This window comes from Gracilinanus agilis, chromosome 5 (genome assembly GCF_016433145.1).
Source record: "Gracilinanus agilis isolate LMUSP501 chromosome 5, AgileGrace, whole genome shotgun sequence".
Lineage (NCBI taxonomy): Eukaryota > Metazoa > Chordata > Mammalia > Didelphimorphia > Didelphidae > Gracilinanus > Gracilinanus agilis.
In genome coordinates, this window is record NC_058134.1 from 69,696,116 (window position 1) to 69,713,354 (window position 17,239).

The following is a 17,239-nucleotide window of genomic DNA, read 5'->3' on the forward strand; positions in this document are numbered from 1 at the left end:
TGGGGGGGGGATGTTCCTCCTTATCTAGCTCGGGCTGAGCCGCCATTTTTGTTGTTAACCCCGATCCGGGCCGGCCTGCGAGGAGGCGGCGGGGGTGGCTGCGGGCCGGGCCGGGCCGCCGGGGCCCATCGGCGCCGCCGCCCCGCGGTCGTGCGGACAGCCCGGGCCCGTGGGCGGCTCGTTTCGGGGAGCGGGAGGCCAAGGATCCCGGGGGTAGGGTGGGGGGTGGTTTGCCCCCCTCTCGTCTCTCTCACTGAGTGTTAATGTCGCTGTCTGTCTTCCTGTTTTTCAGCTGTCACGACCGGAGGGGGGACTCGCAGCCCTACCAGGTACCAGCCGAGCCCTAGGGGAGGGGACAGCGGGGAAGGCGGAGGGGGCCGGCGGGAGGAGGGAGGGACTGGCTGCTGCTACTCGAGCGTAGGCTTCAGCCGTCGGCGCAGGCCCTGCGGGGCAACGAACCCGAAACCAGTCCCCCGGAACCCCACGAAACCCAGGCTTTGGTTCTGCTAACGACTGCCCCCAACCCGGGATCGGGGGAGCAGCGGTTTGGGACCTTTCTTGAAGAACCGGGAAGACCATTTTAGATATTCTAGGTGGGGAGGGTGACTTTTGAGGCCTCAGGACTTTAAACGTTTGGGGAGAGTGCAGTTTTGAATGTCAGCCTGATGAAATTAAAAAATAAAAAGATTTAGTTGATTCTGTAGTTATGCTGGTGTATCAAAATTCTTAACACCAGTCCATGTTAATGACTAGATTTCAATTTCCTCTAAAGAGTAGAAACTAGACTTGGAAACTTGGGATGTATGTTCTGATGTACCCGGTGTTTTAGGTCTCTTGTTACCTTTTCAGGGTGAGCTGGCATCAGAAATTATTTAGAATAGGCCTTTTGCTTTTTGTTAAACTGATGACTTTTAAAAAATAATCAGAAGTGGATGACAGCTGTCAAAAGCCACTTAGGGGTCTAAATGAGAAAGCGGATCCCTGTTAGTAATTCTGTTATTGAAAATTTATTGACTTCTTATATACCTTAAACCAAATACTCTAGAAGCTCATTTGTAACACAGCTTACTATTAGTTTTGAAGATCTCAAAGGATAGATTGTGTCTCCATGTGATTGCATATTATAATGGCTGCATAGGATCTAGTTAATTCTCTAAGGAAAAAGTTAGTCTTTGATTCTGTTATAAAGGCAATACTTTTTCAGATTTTTCCTTTGCATTTTAATTTGCCATTAGAATGAAATATTTAGTAACAAAAGATTCCAGAGTTAGAGGGGGACATTTATACAAGAGTCTGAAAGGTCATTTATTTTAACTCCTTCCTTTCTGCATGTACAACAATGAGGTCCTGTGGTTAAAGGGCTTCTTTTAAATGAAATCCACTAGTGCCTGTTTAGGTACATATAGAAAATTTTTGGACAGAAATGGGTGGCCTAGTACTTAACTGTTGATTTCCTGTGTACTTTAACTTTCTATATGTGAGTAATGGCAAATTAAATAGATGCCAGAATGTCCAGATAATTTGGAGAATGTAGACAAGAGGAAGGCACCATGGAACAGTGGAAAGAATGCTGAATATGTATAATCAGAGGATCTGTGTTAATATCCATACTGCTTACTACCTATGTGGGGACAGTAGGTCACTTAAGCTCTCTTGAGCTTATTTCCTCATCTGTAAAATGAAATGATGGTACTATATGACCTTTGAGTCCCTTTTGGTTCTACCTTTATCCTTTCCCAAAAGGTTTATTAAGGAATTATGCCCCAAGATTTTTTCAAGAAACTATTCTAAACTATTTCGTGGAGAAGTTACATGCATTATTATTTTGGATCACAGATATTTAATAGACACACAGTTAAAAAACAGGTTTAAAACTTATGTTTTGTTAATATAAAGTTGTGAAAATTAATGAAATAGTAAACTAGATTTCATGTAAGTTGAAAACATAATTAAGGGGTCAAGTTAAAGGTCTGTGCTTTTTGTATGATATTTTATAGGCTCTTAAATATTCATCGAAGAGTCACCCCAGTAGTGGCGATCACCGACATGAAAAAATGCGAGACACCACAGATCCTTCACCACCAAATAAAATGTTGCGACGATCTGATAGTCCTGAAAACAAATATAGTGACAGCACAGGTCACAGTAAAGCAAAAAGCGTGCATACTCACAGAGTTAGAGAGAGGGATGGTGGTAAGTATTTTTACTTAAAAAAATTTTGTTTATTGAAATTTTTTCAGTATGCTCTATCACAATTAATCCATGAAACAGGGAGCAGAAATTTTATTACTGGTAAATGTTGCCAGTTTATCTCATCAGTGTTTGTTTCTTGTCAGAATAATTTGATCCTTTAATTTATCTAGATGCAAGGTGTATATTTAGAAATTAGAATCTATTAGTTTCCTCAAGAAGAATCTTAGTAACTCTAAAAGTATCATCACTTGGAACATGAGGAGAAGATAGGAATTGACTTTATGGGATGGATATAGAAAAGAGCTGTTATTATTTTGAAATCACAAAAATATATAGATCCAATCTTTTCACCTTTTTAAAAAAGGTGTAAAATAATTTGAATGATTATTTGGGTCTTAAAAGAATTTACTTGTTTTATTATTTAAAAGCATTCAAGTTCAGTCTTCTGATAGCTTTTTGATAACTTTTAAATCCTCATACACAATTCAGAACTTAAATTTAAGAGTCTATGGCAAATGTAAAAGATTTATAAAAGAAGTAGCTTTTCAATTTAACACTGAAAATATTTTTCAGTCTTATTTTCCATTTGTTTCATTGCCCTGGAGATGCTATTTTTCCCCTTATGGATATAAAATTTTTTGAAGTGATAATTCATATTGGCCACAGTCTCTATACTTGTTTATTTGATCAGTTATATAGCTTTAAACAATGTTGGAATTATTGGTGTAATATCCTATTTAAGAATTTTGCATCAGAGATTCTGCTTAGTTTAGATGGTTTTATATATTTTTATTGTCACTCAGCTGAGCTATCATTTCCAGTCTTAATGAAATTTCATTTAGAGTGATTACTCAGTAAATTAAATGCTTATTTTTCCCTATGTTATGGTCAACTTCTTGTTTTATTTAACCAATGATGCATAAGATCATCATACAAGTTAATACTCTTTTAATTGTTATAAAAGATTGATAGGGATAGGATCTATGATTTCATTGGTACCTGAAACTTTCCTTGTCAGACTAGGTCAATACCTCTACAGTTTACAGTCTATAGAGAGTTGCTGAGAGCAATAATAGGTGATAGGACCACAAAGTTGAAATGTGTCAGACCTGTAACTTGAGCTTATGTCTTACTAGTTTTGAGATTTGCTTCTTATGGCATCCCAAGTTTTTGGAGTCTACCACTAAGTTTGTAATAATTTGTATTTTTTGCTTCTTGGTAGACCTATAATTTCATTACTGTGGATTTACATACTACTTATACAAGTTGAAAACCCTTAGTGCTTGACCATCAATTGATTCCAATCCATGTTCTCAAAAATTCCTTATTATCTATATGCTAAAACTGTTCTTTTCCATTTCCAAGGCATACAAGTGTATATTCAGGCTGTTAACAACTGTGTTATCTTGATAAGTTATTGTCCCAGTCATTTTTCTGGTTGTGCCGTTAAAAAAGTTTTAATGGCAGTTTGCTCTAACATTACTTGATAGGGAGGAAGTAATGCCTGCACAATTGAGAGTGATAGAAACAAATTTGAGTGTCTACAGGCAGATGTTATGTTGAATAGAAAGATGTGAAAATAGACTAATGATTTGTGTATATTCAAGAGGGAAATTGAGTAATCTGAAGTGTCCTGAGAGAAAGACATTTCCTTCTGCCCTTTACAGTACTTCATTTTGATATGTATTGGGTATTCTAAGCCTTATGCTACTTCTGGATAGACTCTTTATGCTTTATGAGTAACAATTTATTTTGGTTACTTGAAAAGTAGCTGTTTTTAAATAGTGGAGGAAGGAATTGTAGTAAAACTACATGAGTAAGTTTTTTAAAACAGCATTTTCATATATAATTAAAAGTCTAACAACGTAAATTATTTAAACTAACATTTTAATTTTGAGTGCATTGTCAAAAGTCTCAATAAATAAGTTAGCCCATCACAACTTTTAGAATCTCCTCTTCCAGAGAGTAGAGATCCCATTGGATGTATGCTACTTAAAATGTAGTTGGTATTTGGAAAGAAAATGAGGTACATAGTGCTTTTAAAACATTTTTTTAAATAAAAAAAGTTTTAAAAACCTGCTTTGGAGTTAATACTGTATATTTGGTTCCAAGGCAGAAGAACAGTAAGGGCTAGGCAATTGGGGTTAAGTAACTTGCTCAGGGTCACACAGCTAGGAAATATCTGAGGCTAGATTTGAACCTAGGACACCTCCCATCTCTAGGACTGACTCTCAATCCACTGAGCTACCCAGCTGCCCTCAACATAGTGCTTTTTACTCAGTAAGCAAAGGCTAAAAGCCCAAAACCTGTTTCCATTTGACTCTTGATTATGTAATCTCTTTTATATTTCCATTCAAAACTGACATATTCAGTCACTTCATTTGTATAAGCAATCTTTCCTATAGTATGAGTGAATTCTAGATTAATAAACTATAAAATTAAGGTAAAAAAAGAACTTAAATTGTTTAATTCTCTTTCTGTAGATGTAGAGCATTAAACAATTTAAGTTCAATCACTCATTATCCTTTTAGTCTATAGGCCTTTCCATAAGGCTTTGAGCCTTGGATGTTGTTGGTCCTTAGATTTGTCCACCCTTTAGTCCCTAGTTGAACTTTTTAATAAGCCCTTCCTTTGGTCTTCAGAGAATGTTTCATTGCTGCTTGGGCCCCCCAAGTATTTGTCCTTTATTGACTTTTGATATAAACAACTGTTTTTGCAGTTGTTTATTTCACCATCTCAACAGATACTATTTCTAGGATCCTGTGTTGTCTCTCCCAACTATGGTTTTAGGTCCATCCTCTGAGGCTGTTCCTGCTGTGGATCAGGGCATCTTGAATTATGAGTATTCAGGTCTCAGTGTTTTCTCTCTACTTTTTTCTTTTCTTCTTTTTTTAACACGCCCCCCCCCTTTTTTTTTTTTTGGTCTGCATACATCTTTACCTTATCTTTATTCCTATCTTATCTGTATCTAATATTCTTTATCTCCTTGTAGAATGCCTTTTTATGGATTTATAATAAACATTTGCTCAGGGAAATACAAATTGTATCCCTCTAACCGCTTAAAGATACTAAGGACATTTACATTTTAACAGAAAAACCACCGAAAATCATCTAGTTCTCTACTGTTTGGAAATGAGGGAGATTGGAAGGGAGAATGCATTTTAACACTACATATATTACTAACACATCAGTCAGTAATTTTAAGGTGCAGATTTTTTAAAATTATAGTTGCTTATAATAATTTCTCTTAACACTGGGCACTTTTGAAAGTCTGGAAATGAGGTTTCATTATGTTCTGATGATTGTGATTTTCATGACTGCCACAATTTATGTTCAAATATAAGAACAAAAGAGATTCTAAATCAAATTACGATAAAATTATTTAAACTGAAGCGATCTTTTAATTACTTATATACTCTTTGCTCCATCATTCATAATGGAGAGTTGATTGTTTAATTCCATTGCTACAATGAGTTTAACTCTTATGAGTTAAAAATAATTAAGAAAATGAAAAGTTGCCAAAATTGAAAAAGACTTTATCCTATTCAATTTTTCTATTAGTGTCTAGAAACTTAAGAGCTACATTTACTGGTCTCCACTAGACATTGAGATACAAAGTAAATTAAACAGATGCGATTTTAGTTTCTACCTGACCTTTAAATTTCCAGAGATGATACTAGTGGTTTTATGAAATCTATGCTATTTTTTAAATTAGAATTTGTGTTTGGTCCTTTCAATGATGGATACTAAATAAACATATTAACCATAATTCTTTTCATTTGAGAGACCCACGGATATGTTCCACGATGCACTAAAATTTCCATGTGATAGTTGTAAATCACTGATATAGAGCTTGCATAAAATAGGAACATATGGTATTAGGGCTTTAGGTTCTTCTTTGAGTCAGTTTTTGCTCTGCATCAGGGCATTTTGAATATACTGTACCCTGTTTTTTAATGGCATAGTTTTTGGGATTGAATAATGACTTGACATCCTAGGTGATTGTCGGTTAGTCAAATGGCTGGGGGGGAGGGGCTATTTCCTCAATTATACAATGAAGGAGGTAGAGTAGGGAATCTTTAAGGTCCCTTCCAATTTTAATATCTACAATTTACATGAACATTTAAAGATGCAGGTAATTTTTTTTTCAATTAGGATTTAGAAGAAACTATTGGACATTTTAATAAAAGTTTTGGGGGGACTTTGTTTAATAGTGTATTTGTAAAACATTTTTAGTAAGGCAAAATAATAAGTCCTATAATGTTGTGGAAAGGAAGTTGGATTGGATCTGCTCTGCCACTTGGGAGTCTATGACTTTAGATTAGTTACCTTACACTTTTAGGTCCTCACATACCTTAAATGTTTAAAAAAAAAAAGTGGTTTATTAGGTGACTTATAAAGAGCCCTTCTTCTGGCTCTAGAACTGTGATTCTAAGAAATAAGGTCCCTTCTATGTACATTTGGTTTTTAAAAGTAGCTTGTTAATATGAAAGACTTAACTTATAGAGCTTTAATTGGACATGGCTACACTAAAAAATCTTATGATTTAGAAGAATTAAAGTATATTTTCACCCATCTACTATTTAATAATTATAGCTTAAATCTATAATTGTTTTCCTAAACATTGGTTGCCTAAATATGAAGATCATCACCACAAATACCCTGAAGGTCTAATGATTAGTTACTTATGCATTAGTAGTACTCTAAAGGTTTTAGGGTATCATTAATGCAGATTCTTTCTTCACTCTTCATGCTGTAGAATGAATGAAAAAGCATTTTTTTAAGCATTTATTATATATAAGAGGCAGCTAGGAAACTTGCTTAAGTGGTTTAAATGCTGGGTTGAGAGACAGGCATATCTGACTACAAATCCAGCCTCAGCCACTTGTTCTGGGCAAGGCACTTATTAACCCATTTGCTTTAATTCACTGGAGAAGGAAATGGTAAACCACTCCACTATCTTTGCCAAGAAAATCCCTGGACAGTATTGCCATGCTATAGACCACAGGGACACAGAGTTGGATATAAGTGAACAACAATAATATACAAAGCCCCTTACTGAGTACTGGGAATACAAATAAAAAAGTGGAGACAGTGCTTTTTCTCAAGGAGTTCATAGTTAATGGGAGAGAAAGTATAAAAAGCAAGTCAGATAGAAAGTCTCATGGTCTTCAGGATATATCAGCCAAATAGATAGTAAGGAATTTTTTGTAATGTCATTTCTCCTGTTACAACAATTTCCTCCACTAATGTTGAACTATTTGACATTGTCAAGGACTTTCGTGCCAGGAACTCTTTTTTCTAAGTCTTGCTGCTAAAGAAACAAGGATCAGAACATTTGGAGAAGCAGTTGCCAGGTTGAATCTCTACAAGGGTTGCTTCCCTTGATGATGTTAGTCATCAGTTGGCATTGAGAGTGGCAAGGATGATATATCTCTTGTTTACATGGTTTGTTCCCCTTGATTATGACTGCAGGGGCAGAGTGGTTGGTCATGAGGATGGTAGGGCAGTACAACTATTCTCAGGACTCTTTGGTTAAAGACCCTGAGCTCTTTCTATCTAGGGTAGAATAGAGTCACTGAGTGAGCTGACGGTGGTGGCTTAACTGTGTTGGCATATGGTGCCTCCTTTCTCTCTCTCAAGGAGTCTGTCTCTTTCAGTTAGGCTGGTTTACTTATCCCAAAGGTGGCTATTGGTCAGCAGTTGATGGGGAGAGTTGGCTCTCTTCTCTATAGAAACTGTTTTGCTGAATGATGACTATGGGAGATGAGCTTGAAGCAGGGCCAGTGATATTTGTAGGTGATGCTATTCCCTGGGCTAAGGTAGTACTTTATTCATAGCTATGGCCAGAAATAATCATCTGATGGTTAACCTTTTAGAAATGAGCCTATATAAATTTATCTGTCATGTCTCTCCACTGACATAGGCTACATTTGTGTCTACACTTCACAAAGAGGTTTAAAATCTGCCAGAACTTAAGCCCCAAAGATTTTTTTTTCAGCTTTCATCATGATGAAGGATTACAATGAAACTTTGGCTTTGCTAAATTCTGCAAGTTTATAATTTCATTAAATTTTGTTGTATTTTATTTTATCTTCCTAGGACAGGAGAGAACCATGAGAGGCTATCTAATAAGTCTTCTTGCCTTTTGGCAAGAGAATAATCCAGACCATTTTAGAGAGAAAGATTTCATAATTCCTTTGCTCTATGTAAATAATTTTGAAATGCTGACTTTTTAAAAGTGTCTTTGGTAGTGAAAATGCCTTTGGAGAATGATGTTAAGGGTAAGGAAGAAACCATGGGAAAATGTAGTGAGGCATATTTAAGAAGAATGTTTTGGTTTTGTTAGGCATGTTGAATTTTATATTTTATATAAGCAATTCCATAAGAATATTGGACTATTGGTTTTTATATTTTAGGAAACAAGTCAACATAAAATTCAGTGATCAACTGACAGAATGTATGTAAAGCACATTGTAATCTAAAAACATTATATTAATAGATTATTAATAATAGAGAATATGTGGTCTTTAGAGATACTTGTTAAGTAATAAAGAGTTGAAAATTTGCTTTTTCAACTCTAGGGACTATTCAACATAATTATTTTTCTTGGAATAAATTTTAAAAAATCCATACCTTCTGTCTTAGAATCAATACTGTGTATTGGTTCCAAGGCAGAAGAGTGGTAAGGGCTAGGGCGGGGGTTAAGTGACTTGCCCAGGTTCACACAAGTAGGAAGTGTCTGAGATCAGATTTGAACCTAGGACTTCCCATCTTTAGGCCTGGCTCTCAATCCACTGAGCCACCTAGCTGCCCCCTCTGGGAATAATTCTTAAAAATTAGAACAAAAGGGGGACAAAGGAGGAGAGAGAGAGGAGATGCATGCATGTGCTCAGAGGCAGATCAGATACCAGCCATTGCAATAGTTATCAAAAGAGATTTTGTTGTTTAGTTGTTTCCAACTCTCTGAAAATAGAATGATTTGCCATTTTCTTATCCAGCTCATTTTACACATGAGGAAACTGAAGCAAAGAGGATTGAGTGAATTCCCTAAAGTCAGTAGGTATCTGAGGCTTTGAAGATTTGAAATCAGGAAGAGAGTCTTCCTGAATCCAGGCCCAGTATTCTATCCACTTAGTTGTCCATAAAAAGGGATTAATTAGCTATTTGCTAATCACTTCATCCTCACCCATATTTCTTCAACTTCCCATGTATCTTTCCCTCCATTGTTTGCCCATTTTCCCTCAGATTTTACTTATGAAGGATGATTGAATCCAAATCACAAAAGTTAAATGAGATTGTCAGCAGTTGTTTTGGATGGAATTTGTTGAAGGCAGTCTTGTAAAAGTTTAGATAAATGAGAAAAAGATAATATGGAAATGAATGGGATAAGACTTCATGGGACAAAAAACTTGAAGTTTCTAATTAATTGCATGGATATCTTACGATAGGAGTTTGAGCAGTTTACTTTCATAGTGATTTTATATGTTATGTAATTATTTAATTTAATAACTATTTGGTCTCACTAATAATAAATGTTTATTTAGTAAAACACCTCATAAAGTATAAAACATTACCTAGGATTTATGTGGTACCTTTTGTAGTTATTTTTCATGAAAGCTATTGTGATAAGTATTAATAGAAAAGAATCGAGGCACATAAAAACTGAAGCAAAAGGTTTTATTAACATCAGTGGAAGCAGAATGGATTTGAAAATTATTCCAATTATGATTTCTAATCAAAACAATCAATGCAGTAAATCTATACACGTTACCAAAATTGGGCATTCAGATTTTGTCCCTATCTAGTTAGACAGATTGTTTAACTGAAAATTATGCTTGGAATAGTTATTAGAAACATTAAGCTACTGTATGTATTAACCTATTAGTATTCATTAATCTGAATAGGTTAATTGGAGAAAATTTCTGCTAATTAGTTCCTAGCACTATGATTTGTGTACCTCCTCCCAGTGCCTGCTTTTGGTTTTAATGTAAGTCCATTGAACATAGACTTTTACTAACTGCTTGATAATGTGTTGATAAAGAAACACTTGGTTTATAGTAAGCGAACCATAATTATTTTTAATTAGGTCCCTTATTAATACATGAATGATTGAATATCTTTGTAGGCATTCTGATAGCTGGGCAGCTTTATATTTATAAGTATTAACTTGATACTTTTAGTCATCAATAAAAAATTTTTTTATAGTTTGGTAAGCCATTTATTTAAAGATTTTTAAGTTATGAATCTTAAAGTTCACAGCAGCTTAATGAAGTAGACTAATATTGCCTTATTCTGTGCTGGAAAAAAAATAAGAGATCTGTGTAGAAACATATCTAATATCAGAACTCTGTCTCACTGTAACAGCAAATTAAGAAAAAATTTCATTCACCATTCAGTTACCATCATATCAGTTATACTTGCACTTCGAGATAGGGACTGACAAATGTGAATTTGGAGTGAATTAGTTTCAGAGTGAGAAATCACCTTGCTTGTAGAGCTTTTTGAAAGTACTTTATGCAATTTTAGTTATGTTTAAGTTTTTCTGAGAGAGAATGGGATAGTTCCATAGAAAGGAGGGAATTTCTTTTTTTCTTTTTTCTTTTTTTTTTGATTCCTACCTTCTGTCTTAGAATCAATACTGTGTATTGGTTCTAAGGCAGAAGAGTGGTAAGGGCTAGGCAATGGGGTCAAGTGACTTACCCAGGGTCACACAGCTAAGAAGTATCTGAGGCCAGATTTGAACCCAGGACTTCCCATCTCTAGGACTGACTCTCACTCCATTGAGCTACCCAGTTGCCCCCCAAGGAGGGAATTCTTAAATGTAAATGTAAAATTAAAAGTGAGAATACTACTTTTTATCTAGTGCTTCATACTTTTCAAAGTGTTTTCACATTATTAATTTTTATATCCCTGAAGGGTAGAATTGGATAGGTAAGATTCTTATTTTAAATAAAAGGAACGAAGCTAGATGGGTCAGTGGATAGAGAGCTAGGCCTAGAGACGAGACATTCTGGGTTCAAGTTCGACTCAGAAATTTCCCAGCTCTGTGACCCTGAACTTACCCCCAATTGCTTAGCCCCTTTCTGCTCTTCTGCCTTGGAACTGATTTTATACTCTTGATTCTAAGAGAGAAGGTAAAGGTTATTATAAGAAAAATAAAAGAAAAATGGCTTGAGCAGAGTAACCAACCTAATACTAGAACCTAGTTTTTTCTGGTCTTTCATCAGTGCTTTTTTCAAAATGTGATTTGTATGACCAAAAAAAAAAAAAAAGGCAGACCAAAAGAAGAATATTGACAAATGTGACTTAAAAACTTTTCTTGACTTACTCAAGAGGTTGAGGAAAGCATTTTGTATATTTTGTGAATACTATATAAGTCAGAGCTATATTTGTTATTTGCTCATGCAAATGTAAATTTATGCCTTCAAATACTGGTGGTGGTCTTCCTAGCACTTGGTTTTTTGTGCCTTAAGAGGGTATACCACTGGGGGAATCCTGAGGAATTAGACTTCCACTTCTTGATAGGGTAACTTTTTTTTTCTTTTAAAAACCCGTATCAATATTGTGTATTGGTTCTAAGACAGAATGACTTGCTCAGAGTCACATAGCCAAGAAGTGTCTGAGGCCAGATTTGAACCTAGGTCTGCAAGGGAGGTGGGGGGCATCTGGCTCTCAATCCACTGAGTCACCTACCTGTGCACCCCCCGCCCCTTTCTCTATGTTACTTTCTTTTCACTTATCTTCTGAATTCGGTAAAACTCATTAGACTCTTTCTTACTTCTACCTTATCATTTAACTAAAACTTCTCTCACCATAGTTACTAATGATCTCTTGATTGCCAAATCCAATGTCCTTTTCTTAGTCCTCCTTGACCTCTCTTTGGCCATTAACCCACTGTCAATCACCCTCTTCTTAACACTCCTTTCTCTTTAGGTTTTTGGGGTCATGCTCTTTCCTAGTCCTCCTTTACCTATCTGACTACTCCTTCTCTAGCTCTTTAGCTGGATCTTCATCCAGGTCCCACCCAGGCTCTGGCTCTCTCTATACTACTTCACCAGCCCTAGGAATTAGATTTTCATCTCTCTACTGTGATTCTCAAGTCTACTTAATACATCCTGAACTTATTTGCTGAGCTTCAGTCTCTTTATTTCCAGCTGTCCATTGACCATATAAAACTGGATGTCCTTTATAAGGTGATCTTAAACTCAGGATATCCAAAATAGAACTCATTACCCTGCCCCCCCTTCCCAGCCCCCCACTTTTTCCTATAACCGTTTGGGACACTATCATCTTCCCAGGCCCCTAGGCTCTCAATGTAGGCATCATCCTGGATTCCTCACTTTCTTTCACTTCAGTCACATGCTAAGATCTATTGATTTTACCTATGAAACATCTCTCAGATCTGCCTCTACCCTCATGCAGATCCTTATCTTAACATCCCTGATTATTGAACTAGTCTGCTGGTTTGTCTGCCTGCCTGCAACAAGTCTCTCTCCACTCCAATCCATTTCCTACTAAGCTGCTAGGGTAATCTTTGTAAAGTGCAACCTGAATCTGGCCTCAGACACTTACTAGCTGTGTGACACTGGGCAAATCACTTAACCCTATGGCCTAGCCCTTCCCTCTCTTTTGCCTTGGAACCAATACACACTATTGATTCTATGATGGAAAGTAAGGGTTATAAAATAAATAAAATGCAATCTGACCAACCCCTACCCCATCTTATTGTCTCCACTGGTACCCTGTCACCTTCAGAAACAAATACAAGATTCTCTGATACTCAAAAACTTTATTTGTTACCCGTCCCCTCCCCCTGCCCCCAATTCCTGCCCCCATGGACTCTAGATCCTTTGACACTTAATTCTTTGCTGTTCCTTCCTCAAGATTCTCCATTTCTCCCAGCTGGGCATTTTCACTGGCCATTCCTTCTTGGAATGCTTGTCCTCCTAATACCCCATCTCCTAATATTGACCTTTCCCAACCCCTCCTTAATTGTAGTGCCTTCTTTCTGTTGATTATCCCTGATTTATTCCATATATAGCATATATGTACATAGTTGTTTATGTTTTTCCTGTTAGATTATGAGCACCTTGAGGGTAGGGACTGTCCTGCTTTTCTTTGTGACCGTAGCATGGTGCCTGGTGAATAGTAGGGGCTTAATAATTGGACATACTGCACAAAAGAGCTTTTGAAATAAAAAGATTTAAGAGTTTGTTTTAGCCCAGGAACATTTTAATAATTGAGCTTATAACTATAATTGTTTTCCTAAATATTGGTTACTTTTAATGTGAAAATCATTAGCATGAATTGTACGTATAAATTAGATTTTTTTAAGACTTACCAATTTGTTACTTATATGTTAGTACTTTAAATGTTTCATTGACAAGATTGCAGACTATTGTAGAATGAATGAACAAAAAGGCATCCAAGTAGTGTGTACTATGTGCAAAGCACCATACTCAGGGCTATCAATAAAGTTCTATGAAGCAGGTATGCAGTCATTTGGAATATAGCAAATATCTAATTAGGAATTTTTTCAGGTATCTTAAATGTACATGACACTTTGTTTATGGGGAGAACGGGAATATGAGAAGCGAAAAGTATAAGTGCTTGCTATTTTCGAAGCGAAGTTAATTGAACACCACAAAAGTTAAATACCAGCCCAAGACTAATAATGTAGGAGAAATGGTAGCTATGAGTTTATAGGGGAAAAGTAAAGATAACTGGATTGGAATATCCTAGAAAAGTTTCATGGAAGAGGAGGAAATAAACCCAGGTTTTAAAGAAGCAGCATATGAAAGGTAGAAGGGAAGTGAGGATATTTGCCTTTTGTCAGAGAATGTACTATTTCTTATATAATGGTAGTAATTTTATGTATACATTCATACATATCTACACACTTGCATACACACATGTATATATGAGTTTGCACCTGAGATTTCACTAGTATAAGGAATTGTCTCTTCACTAACTAGCAATTTAACAGTAGTCTTAGAGTTACTTGGGCAATGATAATTGGTCATGGTCACATAGCTAGTAAGTTTTGGCAGAGGCAGAACTTGAACCAAGATCTTCCTGACCCTAAACTTTGCCCTTTATGCAATATACCAGGCTTCACTCATTACAGTCATGTGGTAAAAGTTGAATAACATTGACTAGGACCCATAAAATAGTAAAATCATTAGAAGAAAGTCTCAAATATGTTATTTGTTGAAGGATTGTTGGAAAGACAGACAGATCTTCCATGGACTTAAAGGATATGAATTGTATTTTGTCTTGGGTATTTTGTCAGGAGGGCTCTTGACAGTGAGCTTAGTGAGGTCAGTGAGATCCATTGAAATAGTTAAGTAGCAATAATGCATTCTACACTGATGTGTTACCTCCTAAGTGTCACAGGGTTTTTGTGTGTTATTTCATTTGATCTCTCTGCACATAGTATATAGTTATTTTATGCATGCTTATTTAATGATAGCTCATTTAATGATAGCATCAAATCTGGTAGAAGGAATATTCAGCGATAGCATATGGATTCTACATTAAAATATTGGCATATCCAGAGTGGGATGTAAAAATTGTACAGCAATATAATTTTGGTGACACTTATGTTCCTAGTAAAAACTTTGGAATAATCTTAATAATTTTCTTATCTTCCCATAAGTGTTTTTTTACATTCTTGTTATGATAAGTCCTTTCATTATCTTGAAATGACTAATGTGATGAAAATTACAACTTTTTCCTTAATAAAATTGGAATTTCTCTTAATAGGGCAAATGTCATGTTTTAGGACAAAAGACTTCTGTATAATAAAGCAAAGGATTACCTCTTTGGTGCCTTAACTCCTGAAAGCTACCTGACCTTTGATGCTAAATTCTTAACCTAAAGCAATACCAAACTTGTTTTGGAAGATTTTTATTAGAATTGGGAGGAATGGTATATGATCAGTTATTAAAAATTTTTAAAAAAAATTTAAACCCTTACCTTCCGTCTTGGAGTCAATACTGTATATTGGCTCCAAGGCAGAAGAGTGGTAAGGGCTAGGCAATGAGGGTCAAGGGACTTGCCCAGGGTCACACAGCTAGGAAGTGTCTGAGGCCAGATTTGAACCCAGGACCTCCCATCTCTAGGCTTGGCTCTCAATCCACTGAGCCACCCAGCTGCCCCCTAGTTATTAAATTTTTAAGAAATAGTGTATTTTTAAAGTAAAATTCTAAAATGATTTGTTATGATAGTAATGTAGAGAGGTCAGGGACTAGAAATGCAATACTGATAGAGAAGCTGATTGGTTGGTGTTAGGCAGAAGGATGTAATTTTCTTTGGGAAATTTGAGCTTTCATTGATAAGACTTTATCTTTTTCTTTTGTTACCTTCACAGCCCTCCTCTGCATTCTGTTTATTGTTTAAAATAGAAAACCTTACTAGTTTGGATTACTCCTAATCATTTCTCCTTAGTGATGCTTTTAGAGAAAGTCTTATTTTCCAACTGTGCCAGGAGATTATTTTCCTAATTAATAGTGTAATAGCATTAATGGAGAAGATTTTTAGCAAATTTTTAATTTAATTATAGCAAAACACTTTATTTAGAAGTTGTATTGGATGTTTTGTTTTTAAAGTAATCTTTTATTTTTCCATGACCCACTTTTTCTGTGTCTGCCACTTCTTCCTCCCCTAACATACAGCTGAAACATTTTTGTAGGGGGGAAAAAAACTGATACTCATCCACATGTGTAGACCTTTATTTACATCTCTTTATTTAGAGTGGGAGGTATCTTTTCATTAGTTTTCCAGATCTGAAATTGGTCTTTACATGTAGAATTCATCTACTTTTTTTTTAATGGTGTTTGTTTATATTAGAGCTATTATGTACATTCTTGTGTTATACTTAGTTATGGAGCAGTTTAGGAAGTTCTGCCCATGTTTTGCCAAATTTATCATATTTTTTTTTCTGGCATAAAAAAGTGTTGCTATGAGCAGCAATATGTGTATAACCCTTTTTTTGACTTCTTATGGTAGATACCTAGTAATGGGACCACTCAGTAAAAGGGTTGAATAGTTTAATATCTCCCTTATTCCAGTTTTTTTTCTCCAGGATAGTCAAATCAACTTATAACTAACTTTATTAGTTGTGAGTTTGTGTCTATATTTCATAAAGTCTCTCCTTGAGCACTCATTGTATTCAAATAATTGATAGACTTGTTACAAAGCATTTTTACTCTTGTGTGTGCCTCCAGAGGACTAGATAAGTGCAGAGGACTAGGTAAATGTAGTTATTTACATTGATCCCTTTCCCATTTTTGAAGGGAAGGATCTCTACCAGCTGATCTGAAGTCTCATTTCAGTAGTTAATATTCTATGATTTTGTTATTGTATATCTGAAAAAAATGAAATATTGGGAAAATTATATAACTGAAGTCTTCTGATTCTGACTGAATTTGCTATCTAGTGAAGTTTTGCTGTAACATCACAATAGGGTTACAATGTTTAGAAAGTATCTTTTTCTTTTTTGGTATATATCCTTTTCACATTTTGTATTTTTATGAAACATCATTTTTATGACTAATGATTATAAAGATCTATAAATTCAGGAAGTTGGTGATAATATTAAATCTTGTGCTACACCACAGTTTTTCTCATCGTCTACCCTCATTTACTTAGCCCTGGATTTTAAAGCATTTATTAGATATGACATAAAGGGCAAATACTCCTGAGAACCTGCAAAAGCATATGAGTGAACTTCTTTGGGGAACTTGGAGCTATGATAGTATTCCATTTAAGTACTTTATCAGAAAGCTTTTTATCAACATTACTATTTTAGAATTCTTTATTCCTCTACTTTTCCTGATGAGTAAAATTTTTTTTTGATTAGAGAATACAAATTTCTCCTGACATAACAGAAGTTATACCTTTCTCTTTAAGCCCTTTAAACTGATTTAAACAAGAGATAAACGTGTTAGATTTGAGATCTCTCTTGTAGGACTGCTAATTTAGTTAATCTGTTTTAGGTTTTATTTTTTTAATTGTTTAATTGTTTTATTTTTGTTAATCT

At 35.4% G+C, this 17,239-nt stretch overlaps 1 protein-coding gene across 2 annotated transcripts in view; it reads left to right on the forward strand.

The window, feature by feature from the left end:
• The first annotated feature begins 151 nt into the window (after window positions 1-151).
• WAC (WW domain containing adaptor with coiled-coil) overlaps window positions 152-17,239 on the forward strand; it is a 115,421-nt gene continuing 98,333 nt past the window's right edge. The window contains exons 1-2 of one of the 2 annotated variants that reach the window (XM_044678748.1): window positions 152-329; window positions 1,998-2,193. In XM_044678748.1, coding sequence (XP_044534683.1) covers window positions 264-329; window positions 1,998-2,193 — 262 coding nt within the window. In that variant the 5' untranslated portion in view covers window positions 152-263. The remainder of the gene's footprint in view (window positions 330-1,997; window positions 2,194-17,239) is intronic. The other variant, XM_044678747.1, reaches the window with a different exon arrangement.